At 34.6% G+C, this 24,332-nt stretch overlaps 1 protein-coding gene across 1 annotated transcript in view; it reads left to right on the top strand.

Annotated features, from left to right (window-relative positions):
- Window positions 1-24,332, top strand: part of LOC135137605 (cholecystokinin receptor type A-like) — a 389,560-nt gene that overhangs the window by 347,169 nt on the left and 18,059 nt on the right. Inside the window, exons 4-6 of the mRNA XM_064067296.1 lie at window positions 5,410-5,524; window positions 11,372-11,572; window positions 11,626-11,808. Coding sequence (XP_063923366.1) covers window positions 5,410-5,524; window positions 11,372-11,572; window positions 11,626-11,808 — 499 coding nt within the window. The remainder of the gene's footprint in view (window positions 1-5,409; window positions 5,525-11,371; window positions 11,573-11,625; window positions 11,809-24,332) is intronic.

Here is a 24,332-nt window from a genome sequence, read left to right as displayed (position 1 = left end):
CGGTCACTTACTAACTGAAGTAATGCGATAGTTTCAAATATGTAGTCTGAGCCATCCGCATCAGGTCGTCACATCCATGTTTTTATGGTTATTATTGATACTAGTGCGTATTTAAAAATACAAGATTAAATCGAATGAGAAGCTAGACATACAAATAGCAGCTCCTCAAATAGAATTTAATTAGTGACGCCTCTCGTAGAGTAGCGAAGGGATACAGTGTTCTTACATGTACAAAGCGGATTCCAACAGAATTATTAAACTGTTCGGTAATAGACTGTTACTATTTGTATTCAAAATTTTGACAAAACCTGGAGCACATTCTTCGCTGTATTGTGAGAGTGTAGGATGTTCACGACGATTACACTTGAAGCTTTTAAGTGTTTAACAAATAACAATGGAGTAATCTGTGGTAGATTTTCTCTCTAATTATTATTATAAGTTCAAAAACAACGGTCAAAAGTTATTTTGACAGAACTTCCCTCGCCCCTAAAGTACAATAATACATACAGATTTTTCGAAAAATTAATTTGATGAATTTTATTTTTTATGAGAACCCCTATAAGTTAAAATAAATATACTTATGTAATATTAAAGCAAATAAGCAGTGTAATATTAATAGTAGTATTGCATTCAGGAATTTTCTGGAAAATGGAGTGAGCCGTTCTTGGGTTAATCATTAATCAATAAAATACATTGACTCATTCATAAATCTTTTGACCACTCTGCATAAGTAATTCTAAGCAATATGAACGCCATGATAAATCGCAAGTATAAACAGTTCATATTTTGCATATTTCCGATAGTATTTATTCCGCAAAATTTTGAGATAGAGTTGTCAATTTCTTCTGAGGGATAAACAGAGATATTTTAATTAAAAAAAATACTATGCTTGCAAGAACCTTAAAATGTTTGCAAGACTTCAAAGTAGATTCAAAATTAAATTGTTAAATGTTGTTGAACAATTTTGATTTTCAGGTAATAACTCAACACGAACTCATAAAACTATGTATTACCATACAATTTCGATTACAGTACTTCCTTAGCGTACGCTTGGGTAATAAAAATAGTTAATTGCTCATTTAGGATGTAATATGCAAGCAGTTCTAACATTAAGTACAGCACGATATTATCTTGGATGAACATTTTAAATAGTAGGGAGGATCGAATAATGTTATTTGAAGGTTCTTTTTACTTTGTACACACACTGTCAAACGATCATCCCATTACAACAACTTTTCATTATCTTCTGTTTGTCGTTATCTACTTTTACAATTTTCACTAAAGTAGAAGCTAGAACTTATAGTTCACGAAAATAGTATATTCAAAATTTACCTATTTGGATAGAAATTTCGAAATTATAATCCCAATATGAAATGAAATGAAATGACGAACAGGGCAGGTGGAACCGAAAAGATTTACGATTGTGGCTTTGCCTTTTTAAATCGTTCCATTGTCGACATCACACTACTTTAATTGTATAACAGCCATATCACCTTAAAGAATCTGGAAGATACTATCGGAGATTCCAACTTCTTAGGAAAATTATAAAATTTAATTTTGCGAATTTTATTTTTTTATGATATCGCCGTAAGTTAAAGTAAAGATATGTGTGGACTGTTAAAATTCAGGTGAAGAAGTATGCTATGTGATGTTTCAGTATGTTTTCATAATAAAATTTTGTGATGACGTAACCAAATTTTCGTAAAAATGGGATGAACCGTTCTTAATTTGATAAATAAAAAAGTTGGAGTTGACGGAATGTTTTACCACTGCGCCACAAATCGTTTCACATTGATTCGTATTATGTTTCTAAAGAACAGATTCACTACTATTAGGATTAAACAATAAAAACTGAAGAAATAATTCAAAAATCAAGCTAGATTCATAAACCGGAAACATGTTATTTTATAAAATTTAACTAGCATTTACCATGAAAACTTTTTAGGTGACGTCAAATCGTTGGTAGGATGATCAGAAAAATTTTGGTTTGTGTTTTACCATCTACATAATATTTACAAAATACTTACATATAAAATTTCACAATGATCACCGCAGTAGTTTTGGAGGTTATCTGTCTAAAGTATTATACAAATGCGGAACAGATGACAAACGACATTGAGATGGAAATGGAAGATCTATTTTTTCGTATTCTAGGAGTCGTGACATATTGAGAAAACTAAAGTAACCATTCCACAGATGGACAGTGGAATCTGATTATACCGACACCGGCTATAGCAACAGTTGGGATATAAGAAAAATTTTGATGTCCCGTCTATAAAGTCATATAGAGATCGGCTATAACGATACACATTTCTAGCGATACTTCGGTTGTTGCACCAATTTGGAAAAATTGGTAACATAAAGGTGATCTTGTAAAACAATGATGTTGTAAAACATCTTAACTGCAAATGTTTCATATACGCAGACGACCTAAAGATGGTTAACATCATAAAATCTAATAATGATTGCTTAAAGCTGCAGCGTAATTTAGATAATTTTATTACTTGAAGTTGTATTAATAAACTCGAAATTAATGAAGACAAATGCAAAATCATGAGTTGTACTAGAAAGATAGATAAAATTAATTTTCATTATAATATCAATGGCGTGCTGTTACATAATTGATTCTATTTTGTCTTTCGTCCCACATATCGAACAAATGGTTAATAGCTCTCTAAGAACGGTAGGGTTTATTATAAGAAATGGAACAGATTTTAAAGAAGTATTTATTATTAAAATATTGTTTTATACTTTAGTGAGAAGCAAACTTGAATATTGTTGCATAATTTGGATGTCTTATTATCAAGTTTATATTAACCTCATTAAAAATATATTATGTAAAATTGTTAAATTCATCTAGTTTAAAATGTATGGTACTTATCCGCCTCAGCACTGTGATTCAAGGGCGTTATTTGATGTTGTAGATAAATCCTCACTTCAAACTCGTAGAAATATGGCATGTATATCTTTTATGCAAAAACTGATAAACGGTAACATATCTTGTACGTATATATTATAGTAGACAGTATAAAATTTGTTTGTCCACGCGTAAACTGTCGCACTCCAACAACATTTTATTACAAAGTACCATGTACTTATCACCATTTTAACAGTCCACTAATGAGACGTTTAAGACTGTCTAATTTTATAATACCTCATGGCGTAGACGTATTTTTTGGAAACTTTTATAATCCAAGACTTAAAGCTATTAACTGTTTGTAGAAATTTTTAATTATTTGTAAAAAGTTTTAATTAAGCGTATATATTTTTATTTACACCACAATGTAAGTAAACGTATCATATTTTTTCCTCTGTTCACTTTAAGAACCTGTTAGTTTTAAGTTGAAAATTGTTAGTTGTTTTTCCGAATTAATGTTTACAAGTATGTATCTACTAATGTAACACTGTGAGTTTGCACCATAGACGTTAGTCTGTTGGAATTAAATTATGTTTATTATTATTATTAATATTAATATTATTATCTTTTCGGAGAAAGATGATATCTGGAAATTCTACCTGTACATTCCACTCAGTATCCCACAAGACCCTTAAAATTGTGAAAACAATTTGTTTAATTTCCTCATTTTATTTTCTATTCTCTATCGTGATAGCTGAAACTCCTAACAAGAGAAATATTCTAAATATCAAACAAAAATTATTAACAATAATTAGGGATTTACAAAAATCAAGATAAAAGACGCTTATAAAAGAAGAGAGGCAAGTGAAATGTCTAAGTAAAGCGGATCATCGGGACCTGGATTCAGCATTACTGATCTGGTTGAATAAGCGGCAACGATGTTTGAACATTCTAATTAGTGGTCTAATTTTGCAAACAAAATGTGAAGATGTGACATTATGGTTAATTTTTCTTTTTACAATTAATTAAAAACAAGGTCTACCAGATATATCTGTACCTGCTGTTATTGAAAGGTACGTACAAAATAAAACCAGCAATTGGTCTCGAAGTATAGGTGCTAAAATTACAAAAAATTTCATATAAAAGTGTTCTCCTTTTAAAGATAAAAATTATTAAAATTTATGTCTAAATTCGTCGTACGCCTCTGATAAAAAGGTCATCTTTCGTTTCTATAGCAACAAAAGGGTATCTTATTTTTTTATTATTGTTACAGTTGCTAGGATTTACAAAAATAAATTAATTTTACCTATTTATCCTTCAGTAGCGTCTAAAAGGTTGGATAGGGTTTAATTTTCCCCTTATAATTTTGATAACACAAATAAAGTTTTTCAGGGTTTTTAGACTTCCCGAAGAACTGTCAATTTTGTTGTACGCAGTGGCGTAGCTAACTTACACTACGCCCCCCCCCGCAATTTATAGTAAGCGCCCCCATACACCAAATTTAAAAAGTAATATACATACAGTTGCGGCCCCCCAAAAGTGCGCGATGTTTCGTTGTTATGGAATTTTTTGAATTTTTAAATTAATGTAAGTCTGGCTATTACCAGCGGCGTAACAGTTTTCAATAAACAAAGTGTCAAATTTGACAAATTTTGTTATTCGAGCGCCCATGATTTGAGGATACATTTACAATAGAGAAAATTATCGTGCAGTTTTCGGAGGCCGCAACTGTATGTATTTACTCGTTTGCACATTTAAAAAAAATATATCGGTTACGTTACCGTCTGCGCCCCCCCGCATCGCGGGGTCTGCGGGGGTGCTATTTACGCCACTGGTTGTACGTAGTACGTACCTTTCAATAACACCCTGTATATATATATAACTAAATTATGATAAAAATTTAATAATAAAAAATAAAGACAGCAGACGTAACAGAGGGTTTAATAATAATTGGTATGATAAGTATAACTTGCCCACGGCAAGCGAAAAGTGAAAAAAACTTTACTACTGAAGTTGTCTTTTATTTTCTGAGACTAAGCAAAGTCCTTAGACTGGTGGCCACGACGTCTTAAAACACCTATCCGAATCATTGCAGAAACATGGACTCAGAACAACATACTCATGCCTCTTTAAAATTTAAATTGTTTGGGAAAAATAATAGTCAAAGTTCAATAGACTCAGCCCATGTTCAAAGTATTTTAAAATATAATCAACTGGTTTAAGAAAATAGAGAAATGATAACGAGGCTGATTGATATGATCATTTATTTAGCTACCCAAGAACAAGCACTCCGTAATCACAATGGATCAAGAGATTCTTTAACTCAGGGAAATTTTGGGCTGTAAGAACCTCGTCATAGAAAACATACTTATTTTCGATTAGGTACCTAGCGCTTCACCAGCTTGTCCAACCTACCAAAAATCTCACGAGCCGCCACAGTATACCTATAACACGCACGTAACTAATATTAACACAATAATTAGATTTTATTCTAAACTTTAGCATTTTTACTAATCTGTAGATTATTATATACAATATGTTCTTCTTTTCAGGCAATCTCCGACCTACTTCTTGGTGTGTTCTGCATGCCTTTCACCTTAGTCGGCCAAGTTTTACGGAACTTCATATTCGGCGCGACTATGTGCAAACTTATTCCATACTTTCAAGGTAACTTTTTCCTTAAACGAATTTACACAAGCTTAAACCTATGAATTTAAATTTAATATGTCTGATGTTCGTTTTATTAAAAAAAAAAACATAATTTATTCAATATTTTTGCCATACGAATATTTGTACGAAGCTTTATACAACGATTTTTTGAAGAAACCTCATAAACAACCTTTTCAATATTGTGTTTTTTTATGAATTTATTTTCCAACTTCGTAGTGAAGGCAATACATCCTTTTTCTGCTTTGTAGTCATTTCATTGTTTATTTATTTTGAACTTCTAGTAGTCAAAGTTAACGGTTTCTTAAAAGCCTTTTGTATATTGAGATCGGCATGGGCGAATTTTTTGTTTCATACTGAACTATTCCCATTCGTATATGTGTGCATACCCTCGTTCTTATTAGCACACGGCAATCAACATAATTTGTAAGCTAATTATCCTTAGAAAGGACACATTTTAACAAAATTAAAGAGAAATGTCAGTACTCCTAGAAGGACAATTAATTTTCTTAAATAAATTAAATTAAATAATCGTACCTAAATGCTGAACATATTTCTGATGTTTTCGAAGCATAAATGAGGTCTATCGATCACACACCTCAACATCTTTACATTATTGTTGTATGTCGTCAATTTCTTCTGTTATTCTTACATTAATTATGTTCCAAAAAATAGTGTTCTTTAAATAGAAGCACAAAAATGTCTACAAGGATAAGATCATAAGATCTTGAGGTTTCTACTATGATGATCCGGTTGTCAAAAAATGTCTGTAACATTGCTTTTGTGATCTTAGCCGAAAGCGCTGTAGCCCCGTTTTTTTTTTTCGAAATAACCTATTTCCATTTCGTCGTTGTGAAGTTGTGGTATAAAATCTGTTGGATATTGTTGATGAAATCACAAATTCCTTTAACAAAGGTATTTTCACTACAATTTCTTTTCTAGATCTTACCAAGGCCTTCGATTGTGTTTCCCATTCCATTCTGATTCGTAAACTTTATTTCTATAATTTACATCCCACTAGTTATCGTTTATTGTCATTCTATCTCTGCAATAGAATCCAAAAGGTCACGGTTGATGGAACATCTTCTGATTTTTCCCTGTGGAATATGGCGTTTCTCAGGGATCTATCTTAGATCCTCTTTTATTCTTAGTGTACATCAATGACCAACCATCCAATATAGAAGACTCAAAAGTTATTCTATACGCTGATGACACCACCATACTCAACAGCAGTAGCAGTCTAAATGACCGCATTGATAAAAGTTTGGAAGCACAATCTAAGGCAAAACTATGGTTTGATACCAACAGTTTAGGCACGAATGTCGACAAATCGGTGTACATGTTCCTCAGTCTTAAAACCAGCGTAACATTAAATTTAGGTCAAGCCAATAATGCACTTTTTCTTGGCACTACCATCGATGACCAGCTTCTCTGGAATGCCCATGGAGATACATTAGCTAAGAAACTAAATAAGAACACATACCTTTTAAGACAACTAAGTAATAATGTATCACAAAAAACATTAATAGTTGTCTATTTTGAATTTTTTCACTCTTCAATTGAGTATGGTAACTTAGTTTGGGGACATTCTACTTGTCGACACAGGATATTTGCTCTTCAAAGGCGTGTTGTTCGGATTATAGCTGGACTTCAGTACCGTGATGATTGCAGATCTGCATTTGTTGAACTTAAAATTTTAACTGTGCCTTCAATTTTCATCCTACATTGTTTATTATATCTCAAAGACAATATTGGCAATTATTCTAAGTTCACTGACATTCATTTGTACAACACCCGAAACAAAAAAAAAAAAATTAGTTCCCAATTCAAATCGTTTGAAGAGGGTACAAACAGGCACAAGATACTTCGCTGTGAAATTTTTTAATGTGTTACCCGAAGAATTTCGTAGTAAGCCTATTAATATATTTAAAAAAAAAAAACTCAAAACTTTTCTTATTATGAATTGTTTTTATAGTTTTGAGGATTATCTTCGATGTAGAAATTTTAAGAGTTTATTGGTTTAATTTATTATTTGACTTGTGTAAAACTGTATTTGTAAGTTTTTAACACCAATAAAGTATTGATTGATTGATTGATTGACTGATATCTGGCAGCGGTTAGGTTACCTTGAAGAGGATTACACTGAATAAGCCGTTTAACCACACAATTGTTATTGCTATGATTACCTTCTTATGGTGACCCTACTATCTGTCGTTGGCTGGATGCAGCCCAAACACCAAATTTTTGAGGATAAATGATCAGAAGCATATGTATTTTCGCAATATATCTCGACAAATTTTATATGATAATTCCAAGTGCTGCTCTAAATACCTTACGGGTTTGTTACATTATCTGTCTAACATTTGCAATATTTTCTGAAGTTCTCTTTGAACCTTCAATTCCCAGCCTTTTTATTACAGGGACGAAGTTCCTCAAAACTTTGTAACATATCGTAAAATGACTTTCAAAAATGAACATAGCCGGCGATGTTCATGGAAAATTCTTCCCGGAATTCATCCCAGACCGCTTAAATCGAGCACCCCCACACGCTGTTTATCTTCTGTTCATTCGAAAATACGACTCATCATAAACGCTGTCTGCTCCAATGGAAATACCAAATAGGGAATTAAAATTAATTTTCTTAAAAACATTTTCCTTACGACGCGACGTAACATTCGACGCAGCATTAAACATATGATTTCAGAGAAAAAAAAACTGATTCAATTCCCAGAATGATTCGATTACAAATCATGTTGATAAAAACGGTTAAATATCTTGAGATCCAATTGTACAAATCACCTGAAATTAGGTACAACAAGTACAAGTAGTTGTGCTCTAATTATTCGTCAAACAAATTTTTCTTGCTTGATTTGTTTTTAAGATGCAACGGCAACTTAATTTTTTTTTTAATGGTACTACGTACGCATACGTAACGAATTTGCTAGCATTCGTCCAAAACTCCTCATTAACTGACTACAAAATTTTATTCGGGGTCTTTTTTACTGCCAGGAATTAAGATCAGAAATAAGGTTTGCAGGAAATGAGGGCAACAGGGACATGTGGGGAAACTACAACCTTTAAGGCGACGATCGACTAGTGTAGCAATTGTAAGGTAGCGGGAAAGGAATTTGGTCACTCGATGTTTTCCAATACGTGCCCGAAATTTGTACGGCAGCTAAGCGCGGTCAGGAAATTTATTTATGGCCCTTAAAATCCTGCAAGCAAATTGTCGGGGTTGTTATAATGTGATGTGCGACATAGGGAATGTACGAGAGAGAATGATATAAGGGTGACGTTGTTGCAGGAACCGTATGCAAGAGACGGCCAGGTTGTTGGTGTGCCTGATGATATGAGAGTGTATATGTCCGCTGATGATGGTGGCATGGCTGTGTTGATAGATGATAGAGGTATGGATGCTGTACAAATAAGCGTGGAAGGTCAAAATTTGGGAGTATGTGTGAATATAGACTGTGAGTTGGGCAGTACGGGTGTGGCGTCTGTGTATTGTCTATATGGGGATGAGATTGGACCGTATTTGGAATAGATAATGAGGGTGGTGGTTGAATGTGATAATGATAGGTATGAGAAGCCAGTGTCGTCTCCCCCCTGTGGTATAGTACCTAAGTATGTGAGGACAGGTCGTGAGAGTGGGAAGAGAGTCGGGAATTCGGGAATTGTTGTACATAAGGTTTCAGTTTGATTTTTGCCCATAGCTGCATTTCGAGCAACCTTTCTCTACCTTTCCAAACTCAAAGTTGCTTCTCATTTACAAAAAAAAAATATTGGCGGCATGTTGTCGAAGAATGTGGCGCCGCCAGCGTTAATTAAGAAATTCCATTTCTTTTATTTTTCATACGCTTCAAAAATTAAAATCTCATTGAAGTGTGAACTTGATTCGTAGAACGCAATATATCTTTGTAGACTGGCCCATCATCATATTGAATATTATGCACCAAAATGTTCTTTCACAGTTTTGTTGTTCTCGAGGTTATTTGATTTGTTTTTGCTCAGGTTTTGTACCGATTCATTTTGTTTTATATTGGTAAATGTTATTAGTCTTTAATAGATTTTCAAAATATTTAACCCATTTTTCTAATGAAATGATTTTCGCTGTGTTTACCTATGTGTTGCATAAATAATAATTTGCAATACCCCTACTTTTGAAAAATTTGATTGTATGTTGTGCATTAGTTTAATAATACATAAAAAATACAGAAACATGAATCCTTATTATTCTTCACAGTTGCTCAGTTTTTTTAAGTTTTCTGTGGGATTTGCCTTTAAGTTTGAAAGATCTTTCTTGGTCGTATTTTTGAACTTAAATTTTTTACACGGGTCACTAATCCTTTCGTTATTTTAATAATATCGGTTTTTGTTCTACTCATAAACTTGAGCGTGTTATACGTTTTTCAGCTGATTTTTGTATTTTCATTATTTAACTTTACTTCACATAAATAAGTTGATTATATTTATTTTATAGTTAATATTGTTACCGGCGAATAAAAATCCGGCGTAGGCAAAACTCAACAATTTATTTTTTAATAACTCGCATTTACACGACTAACTATTGCAACGATTATGTACAGAAATTATTCCGGCGAATTTCACTGGACGCTCTTGATTCAATTAGCTGCATGAATCTATTCCCTCTGGTGGCCTCTATTTAAACCTATGCGTTCCTCTCGATGGATCCAGAACGCTGCATCGAGAGTCTTCTGGGCCCGCAATCGAGACTTCCGGTAAGCCGCCCCAGACTTGCCTTTGTGGAGTCGCGTCGACACCGTCAGCAATGATGACTCACCCATCAACGTCCAGAAAGCCCTCGGCGGCAATAGGCGTCATACCGGCGCAGCGTGTGGGTTTATTTCGTAACAATATTTTTTTTTTTATTGTAGATTCCGTTATAAACCCTTTTTTTATAGTCGGAAAAAAATACTTGGACATTTAATTTATTTTTTCTGAAGCTCATTTCCTATTACTTAATTTACAGCGTGTCTCCCTTAATGTTAATTACTACTAAATACTAATTCCACTTGTCTTGGCATATCTCGTTCCTGGTTTCACATAAGGAACCAGTTACTTACCTATCTTTGTGTAACTTTAATTTCTTCAATAAAGATTTAATTCTCTATTGTCACAATGTAGCACCTAAATGAAATTGTCCTTATCTACCTCCCTCAAATCAAGATAAATATAACCTCCGTCAGTGGCGATAGCGTCATCCCCCGAAACATTCCCGAAAGAAGGTAGTAAGGAGAAATTACAAGATCTCAGCAGCCGTCCATGGAGTTTTAAAGAAATTTAGCAAACTCGTTGCCAATAATGTAGTCCTCAATATTTTATAATTTTGCTACCGCTTGCAAGCCTACGTTTTTGTTCAAAAACAATCAATAAGAAACGGGTCCCGCATATTAGCAAACATACCTGAATGATTTTAAAAACAGAAAATATAAAAAATTGTAAAAATTGTAAAAACTATGTTTTACATTTTATACACAAAAAGATTTTATCGAGCTGAACTCTCGTAAAACCTCCGAAGAAGGGTTTCAACTTTAATGATAAAGATATAATATTAAACCGTGGAAATTAAGGTTTCATATACATAATGAGAATGGGTATAAAAGAACCAAGTAAAACGGATATTTCAAAATTTGTTTTCTAAGCAATAGTTTTTATTATGAGTACCTATCATTATATCAGCTAGTGGGAAACTACTACATGAAAAAGAACAAATACCTTCCGTATTTATTAAATAACTTTTTCAACAATATGTAGCTATAAATATTCATATCTTGCCCCAAGGTGCATAAACATATCCTTCTAACTTTCAATATTTCTCTTTTTCAGCCGTTTCAGTTTCAGTTGGGGTGTGGACCTTAGTAGCAATATCTTTGGAACGGTATTTCGCAATTTGCAGGCCTTTAAAGTCCCGTCGTTGGCAAACACAATTTCATGCTTATAAAATGATAGCCGTTGTGTGGTTGGCAAGCCTGTTTTGGAGTGCTCCGGTACTGGCCGTTTCTTCCCTTAAAGCAATGAAGGGTCGAGGTAACAATTATAATCCATGATTTTTTTAGTTAGAGAGCTTGAATTTTTTACAGGTCATAAATGCAGAGAAGAGTGGCCTAGCAAGAGCAGCGAACAAGTTTTTAACTTGTTCTTAGATGCAATGTTGTTGCTAATTCCGGTTCTGATTATGAGTCTTGCTTATTCGTTAATTATGAGCAAACTTTGGAAAGGCCTCCGCAGGGAAATTCAGCACAACACCTCCTTTCAGCAACAAAGTGAGTACATTTCAATTTGTTACAAGTGCATAGTAAAATACGGAGGTGTTTTTTTTTTGAGGTTCTTAAATTTGTACAGGCATAAACTAATGCGCGTGGCATAGCAGTTAATTAGGAGCCTTTGTAAGCGCGTTTAGACCAATTAAAGTAATTTTAGATGTCTACCCGTGTGTGTTTGTATTAATGAAATTTGTCCTCACAACAAAGAAGAGTAAAGTTAAAGTTAGATTAACATCTTAAATATAAGATAGCAAAAGTTCGTGCATAAACTGTGCTTGGTGAAAATAGTTTTTAATAGTATTTCATTGTACACATCAGGAAATGAATCGAATATTTTTCTTATTTATTGAGTGATTTTATTTTTTGATGGTCTTATGTCTATCTTTCGCAAGAATATATTATAAATTCAGATACCTAGTATAATATATGTATGTAATTAACTGCATAGTTTCAAAAAAACACAATCGGCCAAACACGAATGTTTTTGCCAGTTAAGCTAAATATTTTGCTTTTATGTCTAATATTTAAAAGAATATCTGAAGTAATTCGAATACTTACGTCATTTTTTAAAATAGTGTAATCAAGTTGCATATCTTTAAATAATATCGTTCGTGTTGGTTGAAGTGTGTGGATGTGTGGTGAATTGCTTTACGTTTACCTCTGCAGATTAAAATCAACATTACATTTATTGTTAATCGCTGGTGGAACCAAATAACTTTAAATGAAGAATAGTGTGTTTACAGCCCTTTGGTATTGGTTGCGATTTTTGTACTTTCTCCACGCTCGGTACAGGTGTTCCCAAGCGGTTATTTTTAGATAAATTTTTGTGAATTGAAATTTTGGTGTGTAAAATTTGTGATGTTAACATAAAAATTTTGTTAAATACCAAAAATGCTTTACCTGCGGCAATAAAGTTCATAACAGATGTGTGAAAATTAAAGATGCTGAATTAAAAATTTTGGATAAGAATGAAAAATTTCTGTTATCTGTGATTAGGTACTGTCTTGTATTTTATTTTATTTTTATTTTTTTATTTATTTTAATAATCACTTTTCCAACAGGCCGAGAGGCCCAATTACAGGAAAAGGGGACATACAAAGACACCCAGAGACAGAGCGGGAATCGAACCCACGACCCAAGGTGTAGTGGGCAGATGCCAAGCCACCTCACCCACCGGGTCCTCACCTATTTGAAGGGACATCGAAATTAGATGTAGTTAAAGAATCACTGGATAAATATATATCTGCTATATCTAAACAGAGCGAATCACTTCAATCTCACAATTAACTATTAACAAGTTAATTGACATAGAACCACCAAATACTAAAAATGTGGAACAAGTAATTAGTAAGCCCTCTTACTCTGGTGCTGTTATTAAACAATCTTCAACTAAAAAATTGGTCTAAAGAGTTTAGACAGTACTTCCCTCGCTGTCGGAAACTTGACGACTGCATGGCTATTGTGTTTTTTTCTCATTACATTTTTGTAGTGGGAATTTAAAAAAAATTGCGATGACGTCAACATTTTTGCAAGGACACGTATATCAGTTGAGATAGATGTAGTGTAATACTAAGAATAAAATTATTGTATTCCCAAATTTTCGGGAAAATGAATTGGGTCGTTTTGAATATTGATTTTTTATAATCAATAAAATAACGAAACAATTTACTCACGTATACGGCAACTGAAAATCGTTTATGTATAAACATTCTTAATTTAAGATGACAAGCGTAACAGCATACGTGAGAGTCAAACAGAGAAACTGTAAACAAAACGACCATCGGTTTTATTGCTTCGAATTCCGCTTATTATATAAAACATTGGGTTTTATTTTAATTCTTGACGGTGAAATTCACAATTGGTTGATTATAAACATGTCTATTTCACATTCGCGGAACCAAGTGATCGCATAAAACAAATGCAGGTCTGTAATGTTAAAGTCGATGTAAATAAGCGTGCTACCCTTATGTTACAAACGAGTTTTTCCTTTAACAAATTTTGTGTCTACCAAATTGGGTTGGTTGAGGTGTAATACTAATAATAAGTGTTACCTTTAATTTAATCAATAAAATAAATTGACTTCATTAATTTTTTTGAACCACCTCTTAAGAAAATCTAAAAAATATGAATGGAATGATAAATCACAAGTACAAACTCATCATATTTTTTGCATTTTAGATAGGATTTATTCAGCAAAATTTAAGGGTGACGTCATCAATTTTTTTAGGAGGGATGAACAAATACATTTTGAACAAAAGTTTACCATGCTTATAATAACTTTAAAATATTCCCAAGATTTCAAAGCATTCGGTTTTGTAATTCCTAATTAAATCGATAAAATAAATTCACGCCTTCATTAATTTTTTTGAGTCACCCTGCATATGCAAATCCAAAAATATGAATGGAATGATAAATCACAAGTACAGACTCATCATAATTTGTACATTTTAGATACGATTTATTCGGCAAACTTTTGAGCTGACGTCATCAGTTTTTTGTAGAAGATAACCAAATATATTTTGACTAAAAATTTATTATGCTCTTTATAACCTTAAAACATCTGCAAGATTTCAAAGCATTCGGTTTTGTAGTTCCTGATTAAATCAATAAAATAAATTTACGCATTCATTAATTTTTTTGAGTCACCCTGTATATGCAAATCGAAAAAATTTGAATGGAATGATAAATCACAAGAAGAGACTCACCATATTTTGTACATTTTAGATAGGATTTATTCAGCAAAATTTTGTGGTGACGTCATAAATTTTTTAGGGGGGACGACCAAATACATTTTGATCAAAAATTTACTATGCCTATGATAATTTTAAAATATCTTCAAGATTTCGAAGCATTCGGTTTTGTAGATCCTGAGTAAATCAGTAAAATAAATTTACGCTTTAATTTATTTTCTTGAATCACCCTGTATATGCAAATCCAAAAAATATGAATGGAGTGATAGATCACAAGTACAGACTGATCATATTTTGTACATTTTAGATATGATTTATTCGGCAAATTTTCGAGCTGACGTCATCAAGTTTTTGGAGGGGATAAGCAAATATATTTTGACTAAACATTTATTATGCTCTTTATAACCTTAAAATATCTGCAAGATGTCAGAGCATTCCGTTTTGTAGTTCCTGATTAAATCAATAAAATATATTTACGCATTCATTAATTTTTTTGAGTCACTCTGTATATGCAAACCAAAAAATATGAATGGAGTGATAAATGACAAGTACAGACTCATCATATTTTGTACATTTTAGATATGATTTATTCGGCAAACTTTCGAGCTGACGTCATCAAGTTTTTGGAGGGGATAAGCAAATATATTTTGACTAAACATTTATTATGCTCTTTATGACCTCAAAACATCTGCAAGATTTCAGAGCATTCGGTTTTGTAGTTCCTGATTAAATCAATAAAATATATTTACGCATTCATTATTTTTTTTGAGTCACCCTGTATATGCAAATCCAAAAAATATGAATGGAGTGATAGATCACAAGTACAGACTCATCATATTTTGTACATTTTAGATATGATTTATTCCACAAACTTTTGAGCTGACGTCATCAAGTTTTTGGAGGGGATAAGCAAATATTTTTTGACTAAAAATTTATGATGCTCTTTATAGCCTTAAAACATCTGCAACATTTCAAAGCATTCTGGTTAGCAGATTAAAAATAAATTTCAAAATGTTGTTTTATAATTTTGATTTTTTTTCCAAAAATCTGGACGTTTCGGGTGAAAAGTCGATTCAGAGTTGTAAACTACATGTGTAGGACTATGTTATTTTATACAATTGAAAACCCATTTACTATGTACAATTTTGAAGTGACGTCATCGCATTAGTGGTGGGGATGATTAGACAAATTTTGGTTAGCGTTTTACCATCTACATGATATTCTTAATATAAGTACAAAATTTCACAACATCGGTCGAGTACTTTCGGAGATTATCTGTCTAATAAAAATCCGGGACAACAGACGGACAGACGGACAGACGGACGGACAGACGGACAGACGGACAGACAGACGGAAATGGGAGACCTATTTCTTCGTCTTCTAGGGGTCATGAAAGATCGATAAAACGTAAAAGTAGAGAGTCGGCCGACGGACTCGATTACAATACTTCCTTTGCTTACGCTCGGGAAGTAAAAACGACAATCAGCGTTCATCGCAAAAAAGATCTGAAAAATAAAGTTGACCAATAAAATGAAAGTCTCATTATAAGTTGTAATGCAAATAATGAAACTGAAAAAATCAAAGTTATTTTATGAAACATCTTAGTCGATTACAGCGTAATAGTTATTTACGATGTAAGCCCGTTATATAGAACTTTACGTGTGAGCACAGTATCTAACGAGCGAGCGATAGCGACGTTACACTATCCCTCGCCTATGAAAAAAAAATTGGGAATGGGCGCTGTAATTTTTTTTTGAGACTGAAGCTATACTAGTCGTAACAACAACGGTATCTGCGCGTACTAAACGCCTTGGAAGAAAAGGAACAAAATCGGTGTGGGGCTAAATCGGTCAGGGTCAAAATCGGTGGGGGTCTCTTATTGTTAGTATAGGTCGTGCATAGCTGAATTCTTCATAAGGTACGAAAAACGTCGGGAAACGGCCAAAAAAAGATATACGGAGATCAATACATGACGGAAAAGGTATTTGGTCACATAGGCACTCTTAGCTTATGACGATTTAAGCGTTAGAGATATCCGAACTGGATGGAAAAGTTGGTTTTAGCTGACTGATACGCCAGGCACCCGCGTCAGTGGCGTCCTCAAATTTGAGATCATAAACCAATGGTGACCGAACTTTATGTACGGTACAGAGAACATATCTAGGGGCGACATGAGCTGTAGTCTTTCGCGACGTTCGAAAGAACGAAATTTCTTTTCCAGTCTTTATCGCCAACCTTAAATTGGTGATGGCGTTAAAACTGATATTTGTTGATATTGATTATAAGCCCGACCGAGCGTAATCGATCATGGACTACCTGCAACAACTCGAGGTATTCTTCAAAAGACGAAGATATTATAATTACGTCATGCAGCAAAAATGCAGTTTTTTCTTTCGAATCTGGAGTAAGAGGAATTTGCCAAAACGCATGTTTTAGGTGAATAGACGAGAGATACTAAACCATGTTTTAAACTTTTGGAATTGACGACAGGTGATGACATAATTTGTGCCAGGTTGGAAAAGTTGATAACCAAGGCGAATTCTTTACAAAAATCATTGCCCAAAATCAGTGAATGACATAACGTGGACACTACCAATATGGAGAGAGATCGACATTGACCATTCAATTTGATTAATAAGTCAACCTTCCGAATGTTTTTTGTTTCGTACCGTGTGTAACAGTCACTTCGACCTGAAATGTCGGAAGAATATTAAGATTAAGTGTGTGCAGCAGATGCACGCCTTCGTTACCCAAAACAGAATAAGAGAGCTACTATGGGGAGGTCAGAAATTGAAACCTAGAGATAAGGTCGGTTATTGTATGGCCGTTACACGAAAACTGGCGTTACTTTCGGCAAAGGTCACACCTAGAAGATCCAGTAAGAGATCGAGAGGTACAAAAATCATGAACTCGGTACATACATGCATTCCATTCCATTGAGGAAGTTTTTGCGGGAAGAGATGTGCGGCGGCTGATTACACACATCTCGCGCACTAGTTTTATTTATGCGCACAAGCGGTACAGGACTTTACTATGAAGTCCGGTTTGCTACAGCGAAACAAAATACTTTGAGCGGTAGTCTACACCTTCTATACGCGTGATTCGGTTTTAAAAAGTTCCAACAGGTCAAATTCTGTTTCGACAATGGTGCTGGAATCGGCGAAGGTACTTTCTCTGGGGTTGTAGAACAAGTGAAAGCTGAGTCTGGATATGCGAGGTTGGATACCAAGATTTTAGATGGAGCAGGGGGGAGTTGATATTTTTTCTTTAGAACTGAAGCTTCATCTAGCTTTTTGCACACGTTAGCTAAGTTTGCAACAGAGTCAAAATCTAATAGAGCGAAATGACTGGCGTAATGGGGAAGTAAATTTTGTCTAATAATTTTGATTTTCGTCTTCTTAAGAGACGGACGCGAAAGACGACAAAAAAGTGACTCGATAATAATAGCGATGTAAGTATGGATAGATTCATTTCGACCTTGAGTGCGATCCTTAATTTGCTACCAAAGTTTATCATCGTAATTACCCGGCAAAAAACCGGGGCCTCCCACAACTGGTAGAATAATGATGATATCTGGGTGGGCGCAACCTGGTGCTAATTCGGAACAGCGAACCGTGAGAGAATATGATAACTCCAAGAAGACAGTAAATCATACGTAAGATTCCAAGATGAATGAAAGAACTGGAAAACTGCCCAATCCATGGGTAACACGTGTTATTAGTGGATGGACGGGATTTTACAGAGTACTTTTACTAACGAGATGGCAAACAAAATGTCATCAGAATAAGATGGCGACTCGGACAATCGGGAGATTGCGCCCGCGCTTCAAACGTAAAACGGTTGGTTAGGGGAGAGTAGAGCCAGTTGTCGACTCTGCCCTCCTCACACTTCCCCTTTACTTATATAAAGAAAATTTTCAGAGCACATTTTTCCTTTCGCGATTTTCCTTTAACCTTAGTTCGTAAGTACTCGTCATTGTAACTAGCAATTACAGCTACGCTACATTACGTAGATGGCCTTCGCCTCCTACTACTTAAGATCAAAAGATCAACGTAGATGTTCAATCTTCTACCTACCAAAGACAAAATAAACGCAATTCTGTAGGTACTTGTTTTAAGACTACAGGACCGTCAACTATAATGGTTTTAGATTTTCGATGTTATGTTACCCTACCCCCACACGAGGAGCTTCAACAATGTGATCAGTAACCCATTATTCAGCCTCAATGCTGCCGTCAACTTAGTGACTCGAGTCACTCCACTACCACGAATATCTACACCAGGAGTCATTTTAGTCCTAGAAACGCCAAATACTCAAATCAGCAAGCTAACAAGCAATCCTGCCACGGATGTTTGACGGAATATTCTATGGGACAATGCGAAAATCAATGCTATTATTATCGAACTTAACGCAGGAGAGAGATGAAAAAAGTGAGGTTCGTTGAAGACAAAGAAAAAAGAAATAAAAATGAAGGTAGTGCACAACAACAACCATACCTAAGTTATACTAACCCAAAATACCAAAAAAAAGAATTAAAAGATTACGAGCGGAGCGTCACTAAAACCCTCGTTAACGCAGCGTTCGCGAAACCACGTCTTCCAACCGCGATCTCCGGAACACCACCGGAAACAACAACTCCCCCAAAACAGCTCTCGAAACCCGAAACCTAAACTTTACAAGACAAAGTACTAACAAAATATCTTTAGCGAGATATACAGTACCTACGCTTCGTTCGGCTGTAACGCACGATCCACGATTATGAGAAAGACCGAGAAAAACCCTGCCTATCCCCACGGGAATGGGTTAAAGTGATCTTCACATTCACTACACTCGGCATGCACAAACACACAAATGGACCAACCCCCTCCCACAGTGTGCCAAAACCAAAACAAACTACATCTGGACAACGATTTCATACAACGCTCCAAACCAGTCCTATTACAACTCTCTCCAGACCTGCGCCAAATAGCAGGAATTTTCGATCTCAAGAACTTTACTATCGCTAAGAACTTAGGTGTCGCCGTTAGCCGAACAACCAACAAAAAAAAAACAAGTCATATCCAGGAATTGTTACTTGATAGCAAAAATCGTTTTCATGAAACTCCGAGTCCAATAACGAAAAACAAATACAGAATGTCTCTATCCAGGGTGTCATGAATGATACAACTACTGAATGGAGCACCAAAGAACAGTAGTACAGGACTGGTATAGATGGACCAATCACTGGTTATAAGAATGCACTTAAAGACAGCGAAACGTGGTAGCAATATTCTCCAGCTATACCAAAGCTACAACTAATCGCAACATCCAGTAAACATTAAATACACTCGTACAAGACCACTTCCACTTTACTTTCTTTTTGGTGAGATTCTTCAACGGAGCACCGACACTCGAAAAATTTGGCACGTCCGATACCACGCAGCCACACCCAAAAATGAACGAATCTGCGTCACATTCCTAGGAGTGAGGATCCTCACTATGGACTTAACCTTTCAGAGTCTTCACGGAAGCTCTCCTTATCGACAATATACCCCAGATATTTTAATTGTGGACGATAAAAATGACATTTCTCCAAACTAAGAATGAAACCACTAGCTAAAAATCTGTCTAGCACTTTATGCAAAATTTCCAAATGTGTTTCAAAGTCAGAAGTCAACACAATCACATCATCCAGATAAACAAAAACATGAAACTCAAGATCAGCACGGAAAATTATATCGACGAGACGTTGGAATGTAGCAGCAGCATTGGTTAGTCCGACGGCATACGCTTTAAATGGAATAAGCCACGTCCTGGTATCGTAAATGCCGCAAGTTCCCGCGAAGTTTCTTTCGATGGGATGTGTCAATATGCTGACTTGATCTCGATGGAATTCAAATACCTAACATCTCGCAAATTATCCAGAATAGAAAAAATATAGGGCAAAGGACAAGCGTCTTTTCTTGTGATTCCATTAAGTTTTCGATAACACAGGTTTACAAAAATCAAAAAAGTTTTTTGGACTGAATATCTATTTATCACTTCTAGTATATTTTCGCTCGCTGAATTCAAATTCGTGCTCAGTTGTTCTCCAGCACGTCTAGATTTTGTGATTGCGCAAGGTCACTAACCATTGGGCTAATCAAAAATTTCGTTAAAGCACTCGACAAAAATCATGCAGCCTTTAAATACTTACAATAAATTTTTCCAACGTTATCTTATGCCAAAATAAAAGAAGGTCCAGACATACGAAAACTGATTCAAGACAGTCAATTTACGAGATATTTGTCATCGTGCACAATTTTCTCGGTATTAACCAAAGTTCCGATTACAAAGAAATTGTTGCAAAATTATTGAAGGCAGTAGCGGCTCGTGGTCTTTTCGTTAGGGGAGGCAACATTTTCGGTTTAAAATCAGCAGGTATTAATTAACGTGTTTGCAATTACTTTTGTTAAAAGACAGATTGTTTATCCGTTTTTATGAAAACAATACAAATAACTCTGAGTTAGTAACACATCTCTACACTTTTCGAATAAAAAAACATTTAATTGCTTCACACAAACCAACGAAAAGGTGCAAAGACTACAGAATTTGCTTTATTAGCATAAATTTTAATTCATATGATCTAGGGCTGATTTAAATATACCTATTAATCAATTGATTAATAAAGTTCTGCTCAAATCTGGGATGAGAGATTCCTAAATCTTTAACATAAAACTGTTCGTCGTAAGAAAACCGTGCTTAAATATTTAAACTTTATAAGAAATTCTACAATGTCGTTAGAGAATTAGAGATTCTTATGTTCCTATCAGCATTGCAAAACTGACTTTTTCATTGTCCTAATATTTTCAAGTTAACTTAAAAGTTTTAATACATAACCTTGGCAATGCACATGCAATGAACACCTTTCCTCGCATCTAATTAATGCACAACTAAATGCATTCAGCATCCCTGTTCAGCATTGTGCAGTTTCATCTTGAGATTAAAAAATTCGATCTGATTGGCTTAAGGACGGTAGGCGTTGGTGCCTCCGCTAGCGCTTTGATAAAGCACTGCTGACTATTCTCTTTCTCAAAAACATATTAGCACCACTGACTAATCATACTGAAGATATCCGTCTATCTGAGGCATACCTCCGTCTGAAGCTGGCCTACACGGTGATGATCAGCGCTTATTCCTGTCGAAAGCGCGTACTTCAAAATATTTATTAAAACGCGTCTTGGTTAACAACCAAGACGCGTTTTAATAAATCACAGTGTTCTATAAAAGTTATTTGCTATATCTTTAAAATATATTTGAAGTTGACTGATATTAAACAAATTAAAACTAATAGTCAATTTTTCCAGGGGAGGCACTGCCTCCTCTGCCTCCCCTGACGAGCCGCCACTGATTGAAGGATTATAAACAAATTGCGGCTCGCATGTCTTTGAAGTTACATTTCCTTTATTCGCACCTGGATTTTTTTCCTGCTAACTTAGGCGCTACCAGTTATGAACAGGGCGAACGGCTACATCAAAATTTATACAGCATGGAGAAAAATTACCAAGGTTTTTAGGATGAAGGCATAATGAGCGATTATTGCTGGATGTTGCTGCGTGAAACTGATGGTCAAACGTATGCTTGACAAAGTAATACTGGACTACACTTTCAATTTTAAAGATTTTTTGTAAGAAAACTGCTAAATATATTAAAATTTCATCAAAACATATTCAATATCTCAAAAACTTGACGTGATGGCGACAAACGGATTGCAGAATCGTGTTCAGCGTGCAAAATTGGTCTAAGAACACTAATTGGTTGCTTTGTCCAAAAACTAGTGTAAACCTGTGTAATCAATCACCGGATGTCTTTTTTGGAAACAACATCGGCAGTGACGACCACGCACTGTTAGAAGATTCAACAATGTCTTGCTCCAACATTTCCTCTGACACTGCCTCCAATAACTTTTGTTTTAGGAGGTTCACAGGATAGTACCTCTGTTTGATGGGGGTGGACGTCTCCACTCGTCTTATGTATGACTTTACTAAAAATTGCTATCTTATTTGGTGTCACATCTTAACCAGTATTAAAGAATTCCGTATTAAAGAATTTAACGATACACGCTGTTCACGGGTCAAATTATCTCTCTCTCAGATATCCCTCAAACGTTAGAATTTCATTGGCAGAATCACTAAAATCCTTAAATTGAAAAACTTCTCCCGCTTCTAAGTTCTTGGTAGAAATGGTATTTAAGTATGTCTTCTCGAGCTAAAAAAATGAACAAACGCGTATGTAGATGCACCTTACAAGATTGTCATGAAAGTTATTACTTACTGATTAAATTAACCATTGATGAACAAGCAGTCACGCCCTTTTTAAATGCATTAAAATCTACGGGCACTAGCAATATAATCACGTAAAATATGTTGTACAATTAATTTGTGCATTTATTGCGTTTAAATTATCCTACAATAATCCTCACACTGGATAAAATAATTCTATTTGAATTGTTAAGTGATTTCTGAGTGAGGTCGAGGAATAATGTCTAATATCATTTTGACATTTCGATTTTCCATGGCTAATCCACGCGATCGTCAAACTGAGACGAAACGTTTCACAACAAATAAGACCGAGTGTTAATTTCAAAATACCATTTTTGAGTCTGTGTATAGTGAATGAGCACCACGCAACGTTTGAAAAAAAAATACTGGCCGCTAACCCTCTTTTATACCTTCACAAATGCATCACTCAATAATTACTAGCTTTAAAGTGATCTGGGGAAAGATTATAAAATAAAAACCAGTTCCTCATGTTAATTCCCTATGTCCAAACTTGGATGCGGCACCCTGCGTAAATATAATGCACTGATCGAAATTAAAGCAGCGTTTTCTCAAGACTGCATTTTTTGAGATACGCTTGTTTTGCTCTAATCCCTCGAAGTATAATATGTTTTGAGGCAATGATATTTTTATAAAAAGGTACAAAAGCACCAAGGCGGGAAAGTAGGGGGATTTTCCGGGTCGAAAGAAAATAACAATTGTTAAGACCCGAAAAACCACTTTCCTGTCGTGGTGTACACCATGTCTTTTATACTACACCAGAGAATGAAAATTATACAATGAAAAAAGTTTTATTTAAAACAATGCAATACATATTAGGTTAATTACATTATTTATTTGAAAAAATAATAGTATTAAATACTGGATTTTTTATTACACAGGTACTAAAAGAAAAACCTTCTTTAGCTGGGTTTGATAGTTCAATTTTTTTAAAAGCATTTTGCAAATTAATTTAAAACGTTTCCATGAAAATTCATTCATTTTCCTGGTTAGAGAAACTAACAAATTTTTCAATGTTGCCCTTTCCCAGCCCTCTTAGAGCAAGAAAATCTTATTTTAACTTGGTGCAGGATAAAAACTTTGTTTTCTACGTATTGTTACGTTGATCGGTGAATAAAATCGGTATGGGTAAAACTCAACAACATATTTCTTATTAACGCGAATTTACACAATTAACTATTACAGCGATTATGTACAAAATAATTCCGGCGCAACTTGACTGTACTCTCTTGACTCAACTGGCTAAATAATAATAATAGCTCCCGAATTTTAAACATCTATTTAAACCCATATTTCTGTAATCGAGGTCTACCCATCGCGACTTTCGCCTCCAGGCTTTTCGAACGCCGCTCGGCCGCCGTTGTTGTGCATACTAGAAAGCTCTCGACGGCCCATAGGCGTCGTACCAGGGTGCCGTATGGGTTTCTTTCATAACAGTATTATGCTTACTTGTGTAGAAAAGTGAAAATTGAGCATCTTTAGAACAAACGCCTTTTTCTGTTCACATAACCGTTTTTATTATCTTTATCCGTTAAAA

This window comes from Zophobas morio, unplaced genomic scaffold (assembly GCF_036711695.1).
Source record: "Zophobas morio isolate AGI-343-1 ecotype UQ-CSIRO unplaced genomic scaffold, CSIRO_AGI_Zmor_V1 ptg000029l, whole genome shotgun sequence".
Classification (NCBI taxonomy): domain Eukaryota; kingdom Metazoa; phylum Arthropoda; class Insecta; order Coleoptera; family Tenebrionidae; genus Zophobas; species Zophobas morio.
This window is presented reverse-complemented; position numbering and strand designations above follow the sequence as displayed.